The following is a 24,972-nucleotide window of genomic DNA, read 5'->3' on the forward strand; positions in this document are numbered from 1 at the left end:
CAGAACATTATCGATCCATCTTGCATTGTCTCTGTCAATCCCCTGCAATTTGGGGACATTCCTTCAGGGAGGACTTTTGTACGCGTGGCTGATCGTGGAAGAATCCTCCGCTGGGAACACTCCTCTAGACTGGCAGGTCACGCGGGGTTGCGTAAGACATGGAAATTGGATTGCTCGTCATTTTTGGTGGCCCACTCTACCCAAGGATATTGTGGACTTCATTTCTTCCAGGGCTGTATGTGCAGCCAACAAGGCCACCCACTCCAGACCTGCCCAATGCTCCCTGGCAGCATATAGCGATGGACTTTTTCACAAACCTGCCTCTCTCTGCTGGATGCAGTGCTGTCTGGGTGGTGGTGGATTTTCGAAGATGGCCCACTTCGTTCCTCTGACCGGTCTTCCTTCTGCTCCTCAGTTGGCCAAGTTATTTATTCAACACATCTGTGAGTACCCTGGACTATGAGGGGTCCAGCCCCCCTAGTTCTATGCCTGAGCGTTGTTGTGTTCCCTATAGGATAGCATCTCTTAGAAAACCCTCAAATATTTTACCCACAATGGAGGTAAAACTTACAGGTTACAGTTTCCAGGCTCACTTTTTGAATATTGGCACTACGTTGTGGAGAGACGTGTATGACGCCGACCAATCAGCGTCATACACTTCTCTCCATTCATTTACACAGTACATAGTGATCGAGCTAGATCACTATGTGCAGTCACTTACTCACACATTAATGTTACTGAAGTGCCCGGACAGTGAATAGACATCACTACCAGCCAGGATGTGATGTCTATTTAGAATCTCGACACTTTGGTAACTCGTGTGAGATTTACAGCACAGCAAGTGTAATCTCGTTTTAAATTACAGTTTACAGCGTAATCTCGCAAGATTACGTTTGCCTTGCTGTAAATCTCACGCAAACGTTACCGAAGTGTCAGGATTCTGAATAGACATCACGTCCTAGCTGGTAGTGAGGTCTATTCACTGTCAGGACACCTCAGTAACGTTAATATGTGAGTGACTGCACATAGTGATCTGGATAGATCACTATGTGCTGTGTAAATGAATGGAGAGAAGTGCATGACGCTGAGTGGTCATACAGTCAAACACTTCTCTCCACAACGCCCACTTGTGGAATTTTAATAATCAGGCACCTCGCAAGTCCAGGGGTTGCTGGATTAATAGAGTTTCAAAACGCCAAGCTAGTAAAGACTTTCAGCATATTCTTCTGTAGATGTAAAGGGGATTATCTATAGTGTGCAGTCTCTGACCAGAACGTAACCCTGGGTGAAGTGGACAAGCAACGAGACCTCATCCATTTACTGCTGGACTAATAAACCACACAACATACTAGTCATTAAACACATTTTATTTCCTTAAAAAAAATTTAATTGCAAATATCTATGTTGTGAACTAAACGGCAACATTTCCACAGTATGTCCTGGAGTTACAAGCAAAAAAACAAAAACATTTCAGTATAGGAGCAGTGGTATCAGTTGTGTACAAAACGCAGGGGGTGAACATTGAGACCAGAGTCATGCAGGAATGGAGACAGGTAAGGATACAGCTTCTCAGTGAACGTGGCCCTGAACGTGTAGATCGCAGACATGTCATCAGCGTTGTAGAAGGAGATCTGACCTCCCTCGTAATCTACGTACACCCCGATTCTCTTCGGCTTGGCGTTCAGGACCAAGGTCTTGGAAGGAGACTCCAGAGCTTTGTAGGCGTTGCCGTTCCTCAGCCAGATGGCCCAGTAGCCGTTCTTGGGGTTCAGCTTGATTTTACCCTTGCGGTTGCTGGACTCGCTGGCCATGCCAACATCCCAAGCGGTCTTGTCTCCCACTTCCACCTCCCAGTAATGACGGCCAGACTCAAAGCCCTGCGATCCCAGGACCAGGATGCACTGGCTGAAGCGTTTGGGATTGTCGGTGACCGGGAGTTTAACATCTCCATATTTAACACTGGTCATATTATCGGACATTACCAGGTTTGGGTGCGCAGTGACGGGATCGAGCAACATTGGAGTCAAATCTGGACAAAGGAAGAAAGTAGAAATGTTTAGAACAATTTATGTTTTGTATCCTACGGAGCGTTTAAACAATTTCCTAGTGTCAGCTTTAGAGGCTGTTCGGATCTGGGCTCTACGTTGCATGTATAGTGGCTCCCAAAAGGCGTAAAAAAAAGATTCTGGAGATAGATAGTACACCTCAAACTAGAGTATTGGGCAAATCCTTTACATTAAAACCATCTGTTTTAGGCCTCATGCACATAGAATTCATCCGTAATTGCGGTCTGCAATTACGGACCCACTCATTTCTATTGGCCATGGACACCTTTACTGGAAGGTGTCCGGGCCATAGAAAGACGCCGCAAAAGATTGGACATGTCCTATCTTGCTTTTTACAGACCGTCCTCCCATACTTTGTATGGGAGCACGGGCCGAAAACGCGTGTGGCTGTCAGTGACTGCCAGCCGTGCCCGCAATCACGAGCGGTGATAACTGGTACGGCCGTGCGCATGATTTCTTACTGTTCGCAAATGACCTCCACGAGTTATCAAACTCAATTTATATGCATAACTGCTCAAATCCATTTGAACTAACCTTTTAGTTCCTGTAGTAGTTGTCAGCCTTTCAAGATGATCTTATGAGAAATTCTATGCTAAGAGATCTGACAACATGGAAGCATTCTACGCAAGTGTATAAAAATGGCCAGACCATTGTACAGAACAAACACTATTACACTTTGTGTCTCCCTTATGTCCTCATAGATTGTAAGCTCTTGCGAGCAGGGTCCTCACTCCCCAGGTTTGAATTGTAAATGAACTTTGTCACTATGTAATGTCTGATATTGTTTGTTTCATGTTCCCTCTAAATTGTAAAGTGCTGCGTAATATGTTGGCGCTATATAAAGATTATTATTATTATTAAAGCGGCCAATGGCCTCTTCCCTACCAATTCTAGGTTGGTTTCACCTCCTTGCATCCTAGAACTCCTCAATAATTATAGTGTCACGTATATGCATTTACTGTAATGCTAGAATCTATAGCTAGATAATCCCTAAAGGAGGAAAAATTCCCTATTCAAAATCTTGTCATCCCATAATATATATACACACACCACGTTTTATTTAAATCCCCCCCTTTAACTGCCAAATATGTAACTTTTTTCAATACCAATAACATTTCTTCAAACGACACAATTTCCTACTGAGGTTTTGTTGAACAAAGACTGGATAATATGAATGTGAGACCAGGATCCTTAATTTCTACAAACTTTCCAACACCAGTTTTACATCAAAGCTGCCAGCAGCCTCTATAATCGCAGCCTGCTGAAGACGACTGGAAGAGGACAGCAGACATACAAACCTCAATGCCGATTTTGTTATATTTGTCACCGAGCAGCCATTCAGTAACAAACCATTACGGTTACGTCAGGAAAACAATAAGGTATTGGACTTTACTAGTCGGCATAATGAAGCCCATGATGTACAAACTTTTCTAGTGTTGAAATTTCATTCTATATGTGACCGATATCAACGCTGTTCTGAGCTGCGGACTTTACATTTAGATCGTACAGGACACCACATAGTAACACAGGCGTATCATCTTTTGCCGTCTCCTACAAAAACTTGGATTCGTTCCAAAAACTATAGGACTCAGTAGTGAAGAGGGCAATCACGTAGCTTTGTTGTTTCTTATACAAAGGATTTGATGGAACGAGTAGCAAATATTGTCAAATGGGTCAGTACTTACGTGGTACAACAAAAGATTTCATCTGCGTCCAGACTGTGTACTGAATGGGCCCTCTAAATGTTCCTTGACACAAATCCTTGGAGAGTAGGCTGTTCCCTGAAGACATGACCTCTTTCTGCTGTGACTGGCACCTGGAGAGAAGAGTGCGAGACAATCAAGTGATCTGGATTTCTAGACATTAGACCGTAAAATACTAAAGCAGAGACTTACGTTTCAATGAAAGACTTGATGTCCTGCAAGAGGGGGAAAATAAAATAAGGTTAGTAATAGAAGGAGAAGCAAAGCGAGGAGCCAAGGAGACGACACCATAAACGCCACACAGGTTACGGGATGGCGGGCAGTGGCACTTACCGTGAGGAAGGAGATGGAGTCGGCATCGTTCGCCCTCTCGTTGGCCATAGTGATGGTCTGTTTAATGTTGTTCTGGTTGTCCTGCATCTTAACCATGTTGGTCTCCATCTCTTTCAGCAGGTTTTCTCCCTGTTCCTGAAGCTGCTCCAGAAGCTTCTCCTCTCGCTCCTTCAGGAACGAATGAAGCTGCTCAAACTCCGACACAATGTGCTGCTTAAACTCCGATACGTTGGTCTGCAGGGAAATCAAATTGTTGTAAGTTACCAATTTATTATTCATGAAGATGGATAAATGGTTGGTCTAATAACACATCTTGTTTGGATTACAGGGGCTGACCACCCACCTTGTGCTGCTCAACCTTCTCGTTCTGTTGGCTTGTCAGCTGTTCCGTCACCTTGAGGGCTTCTTCTAATGGTGCCACAATGGCCGATAGCTCTGCCTGGAGGTTAGGTAATGAGAATGGCAAGTCAATTTTAGATCTCTGGTTGGGACAATCTAAAGTGTATTTCCTTACAGCTTACCCTGTACACCGCCACTGCATCCAGGATGGGTAGGAAGTTGTGACTCGCGTGTTTGAGAGAGTCCCGGCAGATGACACAGCTCAGGGTCCCATCATCCTTACAGTAGAGCTTCAGTCTCTCATCGTGCTCGGGACAGTTCTCTGCCGGTTTAGGCTTCTCAGAAGGTTTCGCCGGGGTCAGGACAGCGGAGGAACCAGCCGTCTTCTTCACCAGGTTAGCCAGGGCTCGATTGGTAGTATACCTCTTCTCAGTGATGACTTCCTTACAGTCAGGGCAGGTAAAGGATTCCTGGCCATTCCAGGCCTTGTCAATGCAGCTACGGCAGAAGTTATGGCCACATTCCACCATGACGGGATCTTGGAAGAGCTCGCTGCACAGAAGGCAAGTCAATTCTTCAGCAAAGTCCCCAGACGCCATCACCGAATTGGTTGCTGGAGCAATTTCAACTTTCACTTTCTAGAACAGATAATGGGGGGGGGGGGTCAGTGAACATTTCCTTCTGAAAGACAAACACGCATAACGGTTACACTCCATACCCGAGATAGGAAGGAATAACCTGCTTCTGCTGAGGGAATGAAGAACGTAAAAGGGCATTAGTCAGTTTTTAGTAAGTCTCTTCCAGCTCAACACTCTGATAATATATGGCTTTGAATTAACAGTTTGTAAAAGCCGTCCAACTATAGCAAATATAGGGACTGGCACTACACAAACAGAATTGGTGTCATCACATACCAATATTGCATCAAGTGACCAGTGAGACTGAATACGAGGTGTTGGTTAGACAAACATCCCAAACTGGAATTTTCAGAAAATAAAAATAATGAAACAATTCATGCTGTTTATTTAGGTGTGAATAAAGCCCAGCAACAATATTCAGGAGGCAGCCTATGGGAGAAACTTTATATAAACGGGAGCACGACATGAGAGAATAAGAACGCTTCTCTGGTTTTACGGAGGTAGAGAACTGGTAAGATGCCTGAATAACAGCCATTAAATGTGGAGGCTGCAAGACGTAAGTGACTGCTAGACACCCCAGATGTCATTTATCTTCACTAAGCCATCGAATCAAAGCGGAAAAAAAATGTAGCATCACAACTGTGTGAAAATCTGACAACAAATACTTAGGCCACATTTATCAATTTACTACAAAATAATGTTTCATTTGATGTGTAACATTCATTAACCATTTGAACCAGGATTTAGCGCCATTTCCTGCAGGCACGTCAGGTGTAAAACTGGATGGTAGAGGAGCGTGTCTTTCTGCCTGCCCAGGATTTAGAAATTTATGAAATGCCATTTAATCAGTGGCAGAAATCTTGCCATTGTGAAAGTTGACGGCAGTGATTTATGTTGTGACATTTATCAAATAGGGCACCTGCTGTCAAATTTGTTGTAATACAGGCCAATAAAGCAGTCTAGCTGTAACTTCTCAAAAGTGGCGGGATTGTGGCCAATGTCTAAGTGCGGGCCTTAATGCTCAGCCAGCTTTAGGCCGTGTTCACACATTGTGTATTTGTTGACTAATTCCACAAGTACAGTAAAATTTAAGCAAATGAAGTTAACAAAGAAAGCCTAAAAAAAAAGTTAAATATAAAAAATAATAATAATAAAAAAAAAATAGTGGATTGTAGTTGCTGCAGATCACAGCAGATTTAATTTCAAAGCATGAAATCTGTGACAATATCCGCACCAAAAGCCACATGTAATGTACGCGGTTTTCATTGCAGATTTGTAGGCTGGTTCAACAGCGTAATATTTCTATGATCCTGCCCAATTTGCATAACTGGCTTTCATGGATCACATACCCTATCCACACCAATGCTGTAGAACATCTTTGTTTCTTCGACAATGGGAGAACACAAAAAAAAATAAAAAAATATTTCTCCACTTTGAAGAACCCCTTTTTAGTGGGGGTGTTTCCCCAGTGACCCGCTAATTGCAGGAGGTGCCCTAAGCTGCTAGCACCCTTACAATAAACAGTCATCACACTGAAAACCTCTCGGCAAGCGCACGTCTTCCCTGCAGCACTTAAAGTTTAGCTTGAGGGTATGTGCACACGACCTCTTTTCAGACGTAATGGAGACGTTTTACGCCTCGAATTACGCCTGAAAAGACGGCTCCAATACGTCGGCAAACATCTGCCCATTGCTTGCAATAGGTCTTACGATGTTCTGTGCAGATGAGCGGTCATTTTATTCATCGCTGTCAAAAAGACGACGTGTAAAATTACGGCCGTGATAAAGTGCCAATGAAAACCAGCTCCAATTACGTCCGTAAAAGACGTAGCGAAAAACGCGTGCACTAATAAAAACGTCTGAAATTCAGGAGCTGTTTTCTCCCGTATTTGGCGTTGTCGTGTGCACATACCCTTACATGATCCACCATTGAACCAAATAGTGGATAAAGCACAGGCTCCAGCAGATCTAGAGTGGTTCGTTGCAGGAGAAAGGGGGTCTGGATCAGGAAAGCCCCTCTATTACCTGCAAATATCACAATATTGCATTCAGGAAAGGGTAAACAATAAGGCCCCATTCACATTGCATTTAGTGATCTCCATTGGATGTATACGCCGGAAAAAGCTCCCGAAGCATACGTTAAACAGAGGCAGCGATAAATGCCTAACACTGGCATTTGTCACATACACTAATTGCATTAGTTAACGAAATCATAACAGACAAACTCCCATAATCAAAGAGAAATATATATCAATTTATAGCGAGCAACACGTTTTTACCGGATGCCTCTAGATAAAAATAGTATAATCGACTCAAAACGGCAAAACACGTGCACAATATACCAGAGCCACTCAGACACGGGCCATGAAGTCCCTGACTGGTTGCTTTAGGCATCAACCCTTTTTTTGGTTTTCAATAGGGAGCCTGTGTGTTAGGCCCCAAGCACACGGCAGTGCCTGTAATCACGGCCCACGATCACGGCTGGCCGCCGACAGCCACATACATTTTCAGCCCGTGCTCCAATACAAAGTATGGGAGCACAGTCCGTAAAAAGTAACAGGACATGTCCTCTTTTGCGGCGGCTTTCTACGGCCCAGACACCGTCCCGTAAATAAACGTTGAACAGTAGAAGTGAATGGGTCCGTAATTGGACAATTTTTACAGTCGTGTGCATGGGGCCTTATTCAGATGAACGTATTAAGTCTGCGTGATGCCCTTTTTTTTTTTACATATTTCCACGGGGCGGTTCACACGGCCGTTGTTTTAACGGACTGTGTGAATGGCCCGTTAAAAAAAACAAAAAACGTAATGTCCTATTTGTCAATTTTCATGGATCCCTCAATAGGCTCAAGTCTGAGGGATCTGTGAAAACAGGTCACGCACGGGTGCGAATTGGACATGAAAAATAGTTTTGCGGCCGATTTCGCACACATTCGTCTGAATATAGCCTTATCCTAGGACACAAAAAAGCGTCTCACTATAAGACCGTGTGCACATGCAGCAGATATATTCCACAGCGGAGTGGCCTGAAAATTGTTGCAAAATCTAAATGCGTTATGTACAGATTTTTTCTTTTGCAAAGAGCGATGACATCCGCAACACATCACGTACACAGATGTTTTCTGCAGCATCTATGGAGTTTTGTGTTACCCCATTTATTTTAGAGTCAGATTTGTTATGCAAATGGTGCAACTGGTCCTCTGTGTGTGCACAAGGCAAACAAGCAAATTATTATTTTTTTCTCTTGCCTACATTTAACACCATAAACAGAAAGGTTCCTGACGAGTATTCGTTACTGGAGTCCTGGGATGATCTTTGTACAAATGTTGCAGAGCCATTTGCCACCCCTTAAGGAGACTTCACAACGTGTTATATGTGCGATTTTACATAGGACTGCAGAATAGTCCTCTGCACAGTCACACCACAGAAAGCCATTCAAATGCATAAACAAAGCAGCACCTGAGAGTTACATGACAAACCAAGCTCTGCTGCATTTACAGGAACAGTGGATAACATTTATCAGTGCGATTACAACACTTTTCTCTTGCTGATCACAGAATATTTTTCAAGTCACCTGACCACAACCTCAAGGTTTGTGTCAAGTCTCACTGTGCGCCCCATTTAGTTTTTTCCCCCTTTTCTGCGCAGAAGAACGCAGGTGAAATACGCCAAGTACAAGCGAGCATAGTTCAGTGGCTGCACCCTATTCCCCAATCGCCATGTTGTGGAATACAGTGCAAGCTACACTGCAGTTACATGCTGTGTCCAGCGGGGCAGGATCTTCCACACTTGGTCATATTTAGGCCTTATTCACACGGACGTGTCAGTTTTGCGCACGCAAAATAACGCTGCGTTTTGCGCAGTGCACAAAACGTCCGTGTGTCATCAGTATATGGTGCGCAGCTGCGTGATTTTGCGAAACACGGCCAAATATAGGAGATGACGTGCGTTTCACGCAGCGGACATACGCTGTGTGAAATTCACTGACAGTCTGAACGGCCCCATTCAGTAACATAGGTCCGTGCGAAGCGCGTGATCGCGCGCGTAGCACGGACGTATTATACGTTCGTGTGAATAAGCCCTTATACAGGAAAAAAACAAAACAGTTTATTGTGACGCCACCCCCGAGTAGGCAATTCTTTGTAATTGACGGATGGATCTTGGAAATGTCTTCAAGACATTTTCTGCAATTCTTAAAAGGGATTGTCCTCCCTGAACGACTTCTTCTCTAAATGAGGACCTGCTGGCGATCAACTGATCGCAGAAGGTCCGGCTTCTGAAGCCGCCAGCCATTGCAGGAGAGATGTGGTATTACATGGTGAATATTCAGATAAATGGTCAACCACGTGATGGAGGGTTACACGGAGTATAATAGAGCTGCTCATTGCATCTGTTCTGTTTTGACTTAAATGTCTTCGCACCTAGGTAAACGATGGCATATCACTAGGATACGCCAACACTTACAGATGGGGGGGGATTGTCACAAAAACCATCATGTGTGTGAAAGGGCCAGTCAGTATTTTCTCGGCACAGTACTTGATTGGGAGTGATGCTGTGCAGAGTATTGCAACTTGGCCCTGTTCACTTGAACAGGTTTGTGCTGCTAAACCAGGCAGCACCAGGGTGGAGTGGCACGGTGTTTGGTAAAAGCCTAAGGGGTGGCGCAGCCCCTTCATTCTAGTGATCACGCAGGTCCCAGCAGTGCAAAGTAAATAAAAGCGATGCCGCGTTTTTGGCAATATAATTAACTAAGCATCTTCGTATATCCTGGAGGTTTCACAGGGTGGGGGATAGAGTTGTAGATTTATAAATCCTAAAACCACCATTGCCATGTATGAAAAATTATTGACAAACAGGACGATGTACTACAGACTCTCCCCAATGAGGTGGCGAGCACTGGTGGAGCAGACAGATCTGGAGATTGAGTTACCTTCGCTTCCGGTTCCCCCTCCTCATTTTTCCGTTTCGGGGAAGTATTTTCATTCTCTGCGACGTCCGAGCTTGTACCATTTTCCACTTCAGCCTCGACCTTTACTGGCTTGGGAATCACCAACCGCGTTTTGTCAACCCACTCGTTTTGTCGTCGATTCACTGTGGGGGTGGGTGGGGAAAATTTAACTTACAACATAATTTGATAACATAACGAGAGGCGAGCATTGTGGGCTCCTGACCGAGCGCTGACTTACCAAGCTTTACCGGGTGGAGCTTCTACACTGCTTATTGTGGTCACCATAATCGGCACCTGCAGTAGAATTGCCCCTATGAGCTACAAGACTGCAAATATTTGACAATGGAACCGAAGCCAACGCATGAAAACAACCTAACCCGGTACATAAGGATCCTCTTGAAACATCCAGGAGAAAGAAAAGCACTCGTCAAGGGTAAGAACCAAAGACTGAATGATGGGCAATGAACTAGAAGCCGCGTGTCGTCCGAGCCGGGACACTTGGTGGTAAAAAAAAAAGAAAAAAAAGAAAAAACGAACACACTAGGCAGAGTGAATCTATAGATCACTCAGCTGCTTAAAAAATAACAAAAGACTGTTGTCCAGCAGGAAGGGTCATCCATGGGGTTTGTCCACACGTACGTGTCAGAACTATGCACGTAAATAGAAAAGAAAAAAAAACTTCATGGTTTTCCCAACTTAAGAATATGTAGTACAGGCAATAGCAAATCCAGGTCCAGAAGCAGCAGGTGCTGCAGTGAAGGATACGCGGGGCCATGCCAGAGAGGGCAGAAGAAACCAGGCTAAATAACAGCAGAAATAAAGCCTGGGGCCTCATTGACGCCTCAATAATTCTCTTCCGATTTTAGACTAGAAAGCTTCCCCGTGTTATTTTCTGTTTGGACATTCATGTATTATACATTGACCATTAATCAGAAGGTTTAAAAAAATAAAAATAAAAATCAAAAACAAACTGCACGCAATAAGTTTTTTATGGTGGCGCACTGTATAGGAATCTACAGGCGGCTGTGCTTTCATATACAGCACAAAAAAAAAAAAAAATGTACCGACGTGTCCCCAGATGAAGGCCACCGGTCCTCGTTGGGTGAATGGGGCCATATGGCTGCTGTCACCTCAGACACCAGGAGATATCCCGACGCATACTTCAAACGTGTTTAGTAAACGTGACCACAGCCTTTTCCTTTTACCACGAGCAACCAGAGAGCCGTCCACCTGGGAAGTGTAGTCCAGAGGAAAAAAAATACGTACGTGCAAACAGCTCGTCATCTCACCGGATATTAAAGGGGCGACTGTACTAGTATTACTGACAAGTCCAAAGCGTGACGCCGGGTTTAGATGACCATGAGACGCTACGGCATGTGGCAGACAGACATATCCATCGGTACGGCGCCGTATAAACAACTGAGGTATTACCCCAAGGCTGGAATACAGCATTTTGCTGTGCTTTTCGTGGCATTTTTATTGCGCTCGTCTGTAGTAAAATAGCCAATGCACTACATACAACGGAGTTTCGGTTTGTGGCGGTTTTGTGGTCAGTGGCATTAGAAAGGCTTGATGCTATGGGTATGGCGTTTTTCCCATAGTCTCCTCTATAGGAGTTCAAATACACCAGAAAAAAAAATATACAAAATGACACCTAAATAAAAACGCCACTAAAAGCACTTGACAAAAACTGCATGTTTCCTTTAAATAACACGAATGGGCTTTTAGGAGCATTTTTTTATGCGGTTTAAAACACCAGAAAAATTGTGTGTGATGGAGGCCTAAACCTCCCCCTCCAAGCTCAGACAGGAAGAGATTTACCGGAGCAGGAGCTGCGTCACACCCCCCCCCCCATTATAGACGCCATTACTTACAACCAGCGTAATGCACATAGAACTCTTCCCTGCCGGCCTGCTTGTTCATTCTGGTTTTCAGAACTTCAGCTTCATCTGTTAGAAAATATAAAGAAAAGTTACAAAAGTCCATAGTGTGAACGCTGCGAGACGCATTACATTGGAGCAGCAGAGGATAGATGAGGAGTGCGGTGTATACCGGCTGCTTCTAGCACTGCGGGGGGAGGGGGGGTCATTTACAGCCACAGGCCTCATGCACACGCACGTAAAAACGCCCGTAATTACGGGCCCATAGACTTCTATTGTCCACGGGTACCTCCCCGTATGCTTACGGGAAGGTGCCCGGGCCGTTAAAAAATATAGAACATGTCCTATTTTAGGCCGTTATTACGGCACGGGCAGCCCATAGAAGTCAATGGAGGAGAGCCCGTAATTACGGATAACTACGTGTGTGCACCAGTAATTACGGGAGCATTGCTAGGCGACGTCAGGAGATAGTCACTGTCCAAGGTGCTGAAAGAGTTAAACGATCGGCAATAACTCTATCGCCCTGGACAGTGACTACCGATCACAATATAGATGACGTGTAGAAGAAAAAAATTAATTAATTAAAAAAAAGACGTTCATACTTACTCAGAACTCCCTGCTTCTTCCTCCAGTCCGGCCTCCTGGGATGACGTTTCAGCCCATGTGACCGCTTCAGCCAATCACATGGACTGCCGCGTCATCCAGGGAGGTCGGTCTGGATGTCGAAAGAGGGACGCGTCACCAAGACAACGGCCGGGTAAGTATGAATTTCCTTTACTTTTACCTCGGAAAGGGCTGCCCCTTCTCTCTATCCTGCACTGGTAGAGAGAAGGGGATGCCGATTAGTGCAGTGCAATTTTGCAGCAAAGAAGTGCCCGTAAATACGGGTGCAATACAGGTCGAATACGTGTGACCAAGGACCCGTATTTACGGGATGACAAAAATACGTTCATGTGCATGAGGCCATAGCAGCAGGAATACAGATCCACATGCCGGTCACTTCTACAGCGGTGACCTGCAGAGTCCTCCCTTCCCCCTTCTCATGTGTTTGATTATAATACAGCCGGCCTATAGGAGACGCACTACGCAGCGTTACAAGATGGTCAGCGGAGTGAGGAGTGATTAGTACATGCGCCGCATGGAGCACGAACAGCCATCCTCAATATCCTTCACTCCTATTGCACTTTATTTTCCAATCAAAACAGAATATATAAAAAAAAATAAAAAAATAAAATGTCCCAGATCAGCCGCCATTTTCACCTCCTTCCCACAGAGCTCAGATCAGAGCAGTCTATGGCTGTAAGGCACCTGGCTGCAGCAGGAACCCTCCCCCACACCAAGTCCCACCTCCTCGGCCATAAACGACCGCCTATGTCCCCTATGATTTCTACAAGACGGCACTGAGTGACAAAACGAGGCCATTTTACTTCATTTCTAGGTTTACTGTTCCATTAGAGTTTTTTTTTTTAAACAAAGGACATTTATCACCTGTCCACAGGACAAGATTGTGTATCTAGATAGAGGGATAGCTGTATATATATGTACATGGAGGGGTATATAGCTGTATATATTCATGGAGGGGTGTATAGCTGTATATATTCATGGAGGGGTGTATAGAGGGATAGATTATATATATGTACACGGAGGGATATATAGCCGCATACAGGAGAATTACATGGCGGTGACTACTCACGGTAGGATCCGTCCTGCCTCTTGCAGGAGTACGAGGCCCCGACCTCAACCACCACATCTTCTTCCTCCTCGGCGCCGTCTTCTTCTCCCCCGTCATCATTCTCCTCGTCGTCTTCTTCCATGGGCTCCTCGGGGTTGTTGTCCGCCTCCTCCCCGGCCGCCGGGACGTCTTTCTTCTCCAGCTCTGAGGAGATTTCAGCCTTCGCTGCAGAGGCCATAGCGACAGAACACGTGATCCGGGGGAGAGAGCGGGAAACGGCGGGAGGCCTGGAAACTATCTCCTCACAAAGGGGCAATCTGGAAACCGTGTGACGAGAGCGGCGGACACCGGGCCAAGGCGGAGGATGACGAAGAGACGGCGGCGGCAGCAGCAGCAACGTGTACCGGCTCCTTCACTGCGAGACCTCTGCTGGACGGACTGCACATGCGCCGGTTCTACACAAAAGCTAGGGAGGAGCTTTGCGCGGGTGAAGATGGCTGCCTCCACACAATAGAACCGCCACAACTGTGCCCGGGATAAAGATGGCCGTCACGTCTCAGCACATAACCAACTGCCAGCGACGTAGTTCCGGCAGTAGATCGTTTGGGTGAGGGAATACTGAGGAGGCAGCTTCCAGCCTGTGAGAGTGTCCGGCCATATTCTTTTTCCACAGGATGTACCGGACCCGCCTTTTTCTCAGCATTTACAGTGCAGTGAAGTCAGAGAAGCTGGTCACCTTTTCTAGAGCAACAGATGCCGGTGTACAGCACAGGAAGGGCGTCAGGCTGTGCCCCGTTGGGCTTTTCAACTCCCCAGACGCCTTCTGCCTGTGACAACAGGATTCAGGGCCTGTTCACGTCAGCGTTTGCTTTCCGTTCCTGGGTTCCGTCGGAGGTTTCCGTCAGGTGATCCCCGCTACGGAAAGTCAAATTGAAACCACAGCTTCCATTTCAGTCCCCATTCTGGCAGGTTTCCATTTTTTTTTCCGACGGATTCAATAGCGCAGTCGACTGCACTATTGATTCCGTCATTAAAATGGAAACCATTAGCGATGTTTCCGTCACCATTGATATCAATGGTGACTGAAACGGAGGCTATGGTTTCAGTTTGACTTTCCGTTAAGGGGATCACCCGACGGAAACCTCAGACGGAACCCCGGAACGGAAAGCCAACGCTGATGTGAACAAGCCCTAAGGTGACAATTCACGCGGAAAAGACTAGGAAAGAGAGACGAGGTCAGAGTAAGCAGTTTTCGAGAGGTCAGATGGGGCGGTTTTGGAATGCTGGTTGGGGGGCTCTTTAGGCCCGGTTTTATGCTTGTCAGAAGAGGTTTCAGTCAGTGTTTGAAGGGTTTGGGAATGAGGGAAGTCATTCCATGAGAGAGGGGAAGCACGAGAGAAGTCTTGTATCGGAGAGGAAGGCGCGTGTGGGGCGATATCTGTGAAGTAGAGGAGAGTTGTGCAGTAGAATTAAAGGAGTTCTCCTGCTGGTATCCACAACACAGCGCCACACCTGTCCATAGGTTGTGTGTGGTACTGCAGCTCAGCCCCATCCACTTCAACAGAGCTTAGCTGCAATACCAGATATAACCCATGGACAGGGTGGCGCTGTTAGTGATGTTCTCGATTGTGAGGGTGAATTTAATGGAAACCGACATCAATATGAAGAGGAGATTACATACGAGGAGAGGACACTAAACATCCTGTCAAACATTGGCATCTTTGGGGAGTGGGTGGTTTCTGGGGTTTGGCTGGAATGCCGATTGTAGGAAGAATTGTCAGATATAAAGGTCAGAGTGAGGAGAATAATGGCGGGAGAGCGGTGAGGATGTCAGAAGACGTTTCAGTGCGTCGTCCTATCTCCTGCAGCAGCTTCATCCCCAGTGATCGGCCGTTATCGCGCGGGAGGTGGCAGGCAGGCAGGCAGACACGTTTTTGCAGTGGCGGCTGTAGTATTACATGGCACCTTTTTAAATGAATAAGTAACATGGATCAGGAGCTGCTCTTGGCAGGAAAGCGGGGGCCTTGCTCCATGATGTCCATATGCTCTAATAGACAGACCATGACTTCCCATGGTAATTACAGCTGATGGCCAGGGGATAGAAGAGAGGGGTTTAGCTTTATGACACAACCCCTATAATCCTCGTATAATGAGAACTGCAACTTTCCAATAGAGTTGTCTTCATGTTATGTAATTACCCCCCTAGATTCATATTTAAGACGTGATCACTATGAAGGAACATATGGAATTAAGTGGTAAACAAAAAAGTGTGAAACCAGAATGTTAGGCCCTGTTCACTTTCGCTGCGTTTTTTTGGCTGCGGCTATCGAGCCATGTGGGCAAAAAACGCTTTCTCTGCCTCCCATTGATTTTAATGGGAGGTCAGAGACGGAACCGCAGGAAGAAAGAGCATGCCGTTTGTTTTTTCCGTGAGCGGAAGGAAAATGAAACCTTCGTCTCCCATTGAAATTGATCGTTTTTCAGTGTCAAAATTAGCACCAAAAATCTTATATTTCCACTCCGTCCCCCATAACTGCACACTAGGATGGTCCCATAACCTCTGTAGGGACAGAAACTGAGGGAGGTTAAAAGGCCCCACCTTCAGCCAGAGGTGGGACTCGCATCTATCTGACATTTATTACATATCATGATGATATGTCATAAATGTCTCTGGTGGGAAAACTCAATACAAAGGATACAAAGGAGATGGATTAATTATGATCATCTGGTTCCCCCTCGGGATTTATGGATTCTAAACAATATTACTTTCCTTCTGAAGACATGGATTATTTACTAAAAGCGATGAGGGGTACAATGAATATTGAGAAAGGTAAAAGACGAAAAAACATTAAGGATAAAATGTTTGGTAGTCCAAAATCAAAGAAAAAAACGTGTTTTCCCAATTATTGAAAATTTTATAGAGTTAATAAATGATGAATGGAAGGACCCAGAAAAAAAAAAAAAGATTGGGGGGGGGGGGGGGTTCTCCCGCGAATTAAAAAAAAAAAGGACTGTTATCTCACGAAGTTGATACAAGTATTTGGGATGATTTCCCAAATATGGATGTTCAGAAGGCAAATGTGGTCAAGCAAACATCCTTACCTTTTGAAGACTCAGCCCAACTAACTGACCCCATGGATCGGAAGTCAAATTGTCTCTAAAGGAGGCCTGGGAAGCAACCATGTTTAGTTGGAAGTCTAACATTGCGGCCACATCAGTAGCCAGAACCCTCTTTATCTGGTTAGGTGAGCTAGAGAACCACCTTAAAGCAGAAACACCCAGGGACCAGGTAATTGAATCTATTCCTCTCCTAAAAGTAGCAACAGGGTTTCTAACAGACGCCTCGATGGAATGTATCAGATTCGTGGCCAAGGAAGAGGACTTACCAATGCCGCAAGAAGGTCCCTCTGGTTAAGGCACTGGCAGAAAGGGGACACTCGTTCAAAGAATAGACTTTAGAACATTCCGTTCCAGGGAGAATATGTTTTTGGGCCAGACCTAAATAAAATTCTTGAAATACTAGTACGGTATTGATTACGTCAAAACGACGAAACCCTTGCACAACTGAGACAAATGGGAACCATTGACACCGGATCCGTCACCATTGAAATCTATGGTTTCCGTTTGTTTCAGTCAGGCTCCCGTTCTGACGGGAAGCTCTGACGGAACATCAGAACGGGACCCTGATGCAGATGTGAATGAAGCCTAACACAGCAGCTATCCGGTCGTTTCAGGATTGTAAATTTAGCAAAATCAGATCTGATACCGCACAGTCGGACAGAATTTCTAGGTGTTCTACTGGACTTTACTTTCCAAATATCTTTACTCTTGGGGAAAAAAGATAGAAAATAGTTTCCAGCATCAAAAAATGTCAAAAAGCCACCTCTTACAAAATAAGAGCAGACATGAGTGTGCTGGGTCAAATGACGGCTTGCATTTAGTCAGTCGCCTGGAGCCAGAACCATTCCCGACAACTTCAAAGGTGAGTACTCTCATCGAGGGGCAAAAAAATAATCGTCCCTGGATCAGAAGATAAATATACCTCAAAAAGTAAAATCGTCTCTGTGCTGGTGGACAGAACACTCAAACCTCAGGAGGGCAGTGACTTGGCATCAGTTCCCGGTAATCATCCTAACAGATGCAAGCAAACAGGGATGGCGAGCAAAACTCTCAGACAAATATATTCAGGGGACTTGACCATCTACCATCAGTGCTCGATCTTTGAATTACCGAGAGCTCAGAGCAGTCTGGGAGACACTAAAAACAGCATCTCTTTCTCTTCAAAACAACCATGTCAAGATACTATCAGGCAGCATGACGACCGTGGCTTTTCACTGCTAGCACTATCTCAGAAAAATATTTTTTGGGCAGAAAAGACTCTACTTTCTCTATCAATGTCACGATGGGTGTGAGGACCCACTGGGCCGTACCGCCGTAGCGGGATAGCAGCTGGCCAATCAGGATACCAAGGCAAAGTCAATAGTTCGAATACGGGTACCTGTGGCAATACAGGCAGTAGTGATGGCAGGCTCAGATGTGACCTTGGCAACAGGCAGACACCAGGCGCAGTGAAATAGAGCAGGCATAGTATACGACACAACACGACTCCAACTCCCTACAGCACAGGAACAAGGTAGCACGGGAAACAGGAACGGGAACACTGGGTGTAATGACGGGGTAGGGAGACAGACAAGTGAGCCCTAATCTACCCGCCACTCAGTCCCTGCCTACTTGCACGGCCCGTCCTAGGCGACGGTGTACAACTGGGCGACGGGCCCTACGCTTAATATGTGCACAACAGACAAGGGTACACAGAAGCTAAGGGAAATGGGGCAGTTGCCCACGGCAACACCGTGAGCAACAAGAGTAGTGAACGAGCCGAGTCAAACCAGGAGCATACGAGGTACCAAACGCAGAGCAGGAGAGTAGTCCGTAAAGCCAGGATCAATTTGAAGCAGAGGTAAATAGACTAGCAGAGCCAGGAACCCAGACAGAATCACAGGCAAAGGAGGAGCAGGAAATGAAGGTATAAATAGACAGAGGACGGGAGCTAGTTCCGTCTGGCCAGGCTGTGATAGGCTCTCCCACTCCTCAGCCTCCCAGCCTGAGTGGTAGCAGATCGAGTCACTCTATCAGACTTAGGAGCAGATGCAGACTGATTAACCACGGGCATCGACACAGAAGCTGTGTCTGGCAGATCCTTTACAGGAACCCCCCTTTTATGAGGGGCCACTGGACCCTTTCTAGGTGGACCTGGCTTATTGGGGAACCGAAGATGGAACCTCCTGAGCAATACCCCAGCGTGAACATCCCAGGCGGGTACCCAAGTCCTCTCCCCAGGCCCGTATCCTCTCCAGTGGACCAGGTATTGGAGGGAGCCTTGGACCATCTTGCTGTCCACAACCTTGGCCACCTCGAATTCTACCCCTTCAGTTTCCTCGAGGTAGCCAAGGACGGGGAGCAGCGTTTCAGGAGGGAGGCATGAAACATGTCGTGTATTCGAAAAGACGGGGGTAACTCCCGTCGGAAGGAGACAGGGTTAAGGACTTCAATGACCTTGTATGGCCCTATATACCGGCGAGCAAATTTTTTGGACGGGACATTAAGGCGCAAATTTTTTGAAGATAGCCACACCAGATCCCCGACCACAAACAAGGGGTTAGCAGAACATCTTCTATCTGCCTGAGTCTTTTGTATGCTCTGGGACGCCTCTAGGTTCTTCTGAACCTGGGCACAGACTGTGCACAGTTCCCGATGAACAACATCTACCTCGGGATTGTTAGAACCACCAGGTGAAACGGAGAAGAACCGTGGATTAAACCCAAAATTACAGAAAAAGGGGGAAACCCCTGACGAATTACTGACCCGGTTATTAAGGGAAAATTCGGTGAGGGAACTGAAGGAGACCCAATCATATTGACAGTCGGAGATAAAACACCTTAAATATTGTTCTAGAGACTGATTAGTCCTCTCAGTTTGGCCATTAGTTTCAGGATGGAAGGCCTATGTCTGTGAGACTGACTCCATCTTCCACCACTCAGGATGGCAGGCTTAGGAGTGGGAGAGCCTATCACAGCCTGGCCAGACGGAGCTAGCTCCCGCCCACTGTCTATTTATACCTGCCTTTCCTGTTCCTCCTTTGCCTGTGATTCTTCTATGCTTGTTTCCTGGCTTGCTGCTGCTGCTTGTACTACTCCTCCTCTGCTTGTTATTGACCTTGGCTTTCTGACCACTCTCCTGCTCAGCGTTTTGTACCTCGTTTTCTCCTGGTTTGACTCGGCTCGTTCACTACTCTTGTTGCTCACGGTGTCTCCGTGGGCAGCTGCCCCATTTCCCTAGCTTCTGTGTACCCTTGTCTGTTTGTCTGTCTTGCACTTACTGAGCGTAGGGACAATTAACAGAAAATCATGACGTCATGCATTCATTACCCCATTTGGTAGGATTCCCAGTATTCCAGTTAAACGTGGGATTATGCATCTGCAACCAGGGAAGGCCTAAAACCAAATCGGATGATAATCCCTGCATCACCAGTACAGAACACTGCTCCAAATGCATGGAGCCAACAAGGAGTTCAAAAACAGGGGTATGCTGCGTAAAATACCACTAACTTCCAATTTTGACCCCTCAGGTTTTCTGCAGAAATTATGGGAATTAGGCTGTGAAAATGAAAATCTATATTTTTGTCAATAAAATGTAGGTTTGTTTAATTTTTTTAAATTTCCACAAGAACTAAAAGAGAAAAAGTACCCCAACATTTGTACAGCAGTTTCTCCTGAGTAAAACAATTCCCCACATGTGGTCATAAACGGCTGTTTGGACACACGGCAGGGTTTAGAAGGGAAAGGGCGCTATTTGACTTTTGGAGCTCAAATTTAGCAGCAATGGTTTGCGGAGGCCATGTCGCATTTGCAAAGCCCTTGAGGGGACAAACAGTGGAAACCCCCCAGAAGTGACCCCATTTAAGAAACTACACCCCTCCCCATAGTTAGCATTTTGACCCCACAGGTTTTTTTGGAGAAATTATTGGAAGTAGGCTGTGAAACTGAAATCAACATGTTTTTCAAAACAATGTAGGTTTAGCTAATTATTTTTCATTTCCACAAGAACTAAACGAGAAAAAGCACCACAAAATGTATAAAGAAAATTCTGAGTAAAACAATACCCCATATGTGGTTATAAACTGCTATTCGGACACACGGCAGGGCTTAGAACGGAAGGAGTGCTAATTGGCATTCAGATTTTGCTGGATTGGTTTGCGGTTCAATGTCGCATTTGCGAAGCCCCTGTGGGACCAAAACAGTGGAAACACCCCAAAAGTGACCCCATTTAGAAAACTACACCCCTCAAGGAACTTATCTAAGGGCATAATTAGCATTTTGACCCCACAGGTTTTTTGTCTGAATTTATTTGAGTTAGGCTGTATTTACTGGTATTTCAATATATAATGTGGGGGCATGTCATGTGTAAGTTGTGAAAAGCAAATCAGAGTATAATAAAATTAATAATTCATAGATGTGTGGTAAGCCTTGAAGCAATCCTTTATGCACAGACCAGGTTTTTCGGGGCAGGTGTCGCACTGATAAGTGGTCTCCCTTCACTTTGCACCTTTTTTGGGATCTTCCCTTCTTTGCAGTTTGTGGAACGATGCCGGCAAAGTGTTACCCTGGTACAATACGGGTGCCCTCGCTTTCAGCAGATGTGCTTGGACTCTCCCCTGCCTGGTTTTCAAACACAGGCACCTTGATAATCTCTTGAAAATTAAGGAATGACCCTGTCCGGCCTGCACATTTGGAATAGCATGTAAGCGTTATACAATGCCATCTGTACCATGCGCACGGCCACCTTTTTGTACCACACCCTTGTTTTTCTCATGGCACTATAGGTCTTCAGCACTTGATCTGGGAGATCAACTCCTCCCATGTACTTGTTATAGCCCACGATGCAATCTGGCGGGTGGGTCACTGTTGTGGTACCTCGTACAGGGACTGGGGTGCTGCCATTCCGATGTATTGTGGTCAAGAGAAAGACATCCCTCTTGTCCTTATACTTGACGAACACCACGTTCTTGCTTCATAATGCCCTGCTCTCACCCCTTCTGACACGTTGGCCAAGCAGTGTTTTAGGGAGGCCTCTCTGATTTTTGCGCATTGTGCCGCATGCTGCAGTATTTCTGGTGTCGAGGCATTTAAATAGTGGGATGCTGGTGTAGAAGTTAACCACATAAAGGTGATAACCCTGGACCAGCAGTGGGTACACCAAATCTCACACTATTTTCCCACTAACTCCCAGGACAGGGGGGGGGGCATTCTGGGGGGTTCAATCCTGGAGTCCTTCTCTTCATAAACCCGAAACCTGTAGGTGTACCCTGAGCTACTCTCGCACAGTTTGTAAATTTTTATCCCATACTTTGCCCTCTTACTGGGCAGGTATTGGTGGAATTTTAGCCTACCCTTAAAATGTACAAGGGACTCGTCTGTTACAATGTTCTTTTGGGGGGTATACGCTTCTTGAAATTTGGTGCAGAAATGATTGACTGGCCGGGGCGGGCACTGTGCATTATCATTATAATGCAAAAATTTAAGAATAGCTTGAAAGCGAGTCCGGGGCATTGGCATGGGGTGTTGTACAAAATATCTGTACTCCAGTATTGCCTGATCTGTGGTTTCTTTGCTAGCCCCATACGCAGCACAAGGCCCCAAAATTTGGCCATCTCCGCTTCATCCACAGGGGTCCACTTGAAGGGTCTAGCATATGATGACATGGCGTTCGTGCCAATAAATTGCTGGGCATATAAATTGGTCTGGGCCACAATTAAATTCACTAACTCCTCACTGAAAAAAAAATCTATTTCTGTGAGGCCTTCAGTCTCAAAATGAGTTCAGAGTTTCCTATGAATTCAGGGATCTGCGGCTCATAATTCTCGGGGGGTGGGTTCCACACAGGATCACTTATCTGGGGGGTCGCCTTTGCAGGGATTCCTCATCACCGGATGAGGAGGACAAGATGTATGGGGCGGATTCCTCTTCTCACTGGAATCTGTGTCAGAGGCCAGAATGGCGTATGCCTCCTCTGCTGAATAGACCCTTCGGGATGATTGGGGCATTTTTATTAGGGGGGGTGTGTAGTGCTTGAACACATGTAAGGGTACGTTCACACGGCTTATTTTCTGTAATTTTTCTGGCCGTAAACGGGCGAAAGATCGTAAGCAGAACGCCTCCAAACATCTGCCCATTGATTTCAATGGGAAAACCGGCGTTCTGCTCCGACGGGGCGTTTTCTTATGCAGTTTTTAAAAATGGCCGCGTAAAAAAAACAAAAAAACAAACAAACAACGCCCACGAAAAAGTGCATGTCATTTCTTGAGCCGTTTTTGATTGACTCAGAAAAACAGTTTGATTAAAAAACGCCTGAAAATCAGGTGCTGTTTTCCCTTTTTTTGCGAAGCGTGTGAACATACCCTAACACTGACTTTATTTTTACCCAGGGGGTTGTGTGTTGTGCTTTTACACGTGTATTTCAAAATTGCTGAATAAAAAAAATAAAAAAAGAAGAGAAGAAAGTAAAAGTTTTCGAAAAAAAATTAAGTATAAAAAAAGTTTACTGAAAAAACTTTGGTAACAAAAAATGATGGCAATATAAAACTGTAATGAATTTCCTGACCGCCACCTGACACTAACTAAAACTTAGGAACGTTGAATTTTCCCCCCAAAAAAAAAGTAGTATAAAAACTACTGCAGTAAATTTAGGCTAAAACTAAAAGTACGCTGTGTAAAATTTAGTGAAGAGCTTCAGTAACAAACAAAACGGAATGTCCGTCACTAACTGATGCTAAGGCCTTATTCACACGAACGTGTTATACGTCCATGCTACGCGTGTGATTTTCACGCGTATCGCAGGGACCTATGTTAGTGAATGCGGCCGTTCAGATTGTCAGTGAATTTCACGCAGCACAGCACTTCCGGGTGATGCGCGCTACAGTAGTAAAATAAATGAATGAAAACAGAAAAGCACCTCGTGCTTTTCTGTTTGTAAACATAAAAACAGAGTGTCATAATAATGGCGGCTGCATGAAAATCACGCAGCCACACACCTTATGCTGATGCCACACAGACCTTTTGCGTGCGCAAAACTTATTCTTCCGTGTGAATAAGGCCTAAATCTGTAACACTATATATTAGTGCTAAAATAACTAGTATAAGAATTATACTGCAGTAAGTTTAGACTAAAACTATAAAGCCACAGTAACCACACTAAATTTTAGAAAAAAAACTTTAGCATAAGAGATTATACTACAGTAAGTTAACACTAACTTTAGAAAAATTGTATAGCTAAAATGACCTAAAATGCTATGTAATTTTTTTTTAATTATAATACGGACGCTAACCTAACACCCTACCTATGCAGGTACCAGCTAACCCTAAACTACCGCTACCCTCACGCCCTACCTATGCAGGTACCAGCTACCCCTAAACTACCGCTACCCTCACGCCCTACCTATGCAGGTACCAGCTACCCCTAAACTACCGCTACCCTCACGCCCTACCTATGCAGGTACCAGCTACCCCTAAACTACCGCTACCCTCACGCCCTTCCTATGCAGGTACCAGCTAACCCTAAACTACCGCTACCCTCACGCCCTACCTATGCAGGTACCAGCTACCCCTAAACTACCGCTACCCTCACACCCTACCGATGCAGCTAGTACCTGCACCTAACTATGTTTTAGTTTACTTTTTTAGTTATATATATATATATATATATATATATACATAGTCGTCCAAAGATAGGCAGCACTCCAAGTTTTAGTGAAAAAATGGCGTTTATTTAGCACAAGGGCTAAATAAAAGCCATTTTTTCACTAAAACTTGGAGTGCTGCCTATCTTTGGACGACTATATTTGGATTTGGAGCAGTGATCAAGCTCCCAGGGCGTGCACCCATCCACAACTTTGACTGGTGCTGCTGGACTGTGGACTTTATATATATATATATATATATATATATATATATATAAGAAAAGGCCCAAAAAAGCATGCGTCAACAAATTACCACTGAGGCGCATTATAGACTCAGCACTCAGTGGCTGCAGGGCGAACACTTGATCTGAGAGATCAACTCCTCCCATGTACTTGTTATAGCCCACGATGCAATCTGGCGGGTGGGTCACTGTTGTGGTACCTGGGACTGGGGTGCTGCCGTTCCGATGTATTGTGGTCAAGAGAAAGACATCCCTCTTGTCCTAATCCTAATCCGCTGTGACTTATTGCTGGAGCACCTCGCTTTGTTTTTTCCTTCTACGTTCCCCCGCAATTGTGGTCGGACACTGCCCAGCCGCTTGTACGCTGCTGGACAGTCTCTGTCCTTACGGTTTTTCCGTTAAGTCCTTATAGGACTA

At 45.4% G+C, this 24,972-nt stretch overlaps 1 protein-coding gene across 1 annotated transcript; it reads right to left on the bottom strand.

Moving 5' to 3' along the window:
* Positions 1 to 1,352: 1,352 nt before the first annotated feature.
* On the bottom strand, positions 1,353 to 14,269 carry LOC142656076 (nuclear factor 7, brain-like). The gene is made up of 9 exons (XM_075830944.1): positions 13,600 to 14,269; positions 11,901 to 11,975; positions 10,009 to 10,169; positions 4,624 to 5,079; positions 4,446 to 4,541; positions 4,103 to 4,336; positions 3,962 to 3,984; positions 3,752 to 3,882; positions 1,353 to 2,029 (listed from the first exon to the last, which is right to left on the bottom strand). Exons 1-9 carry the CDS (start codon positions 13,814 to 13,816, stop codon positions 1,491 to 1,493), a joined length of 1,932 nt encoding a protein of 643 aa, XP_075687059.1. The 5' UTR covers positions 13,817 to 14,269; the 3' UTR covers positions 1,353 to 1,490.
* Positions 14,270 to 24,972: the final 10,703 nt, after the last annotated feature.

Source organism: Rhinoderma darwinii, chromosome 6, assembly GCF_050947455.1.
Source record: "Rhinoderma darwinii isolate aRhiDar2 chromosome 6, aRhiDar2.hap1, whole genome shotgun sequence".
Taxonomy (NCBI): domain Eukaryota; kingdom Metazoa; phylum Chordata; class Amphibia; order Anura; family Rhinodermatidae; genus Rhinoderma; species Rhinoderma darwinii.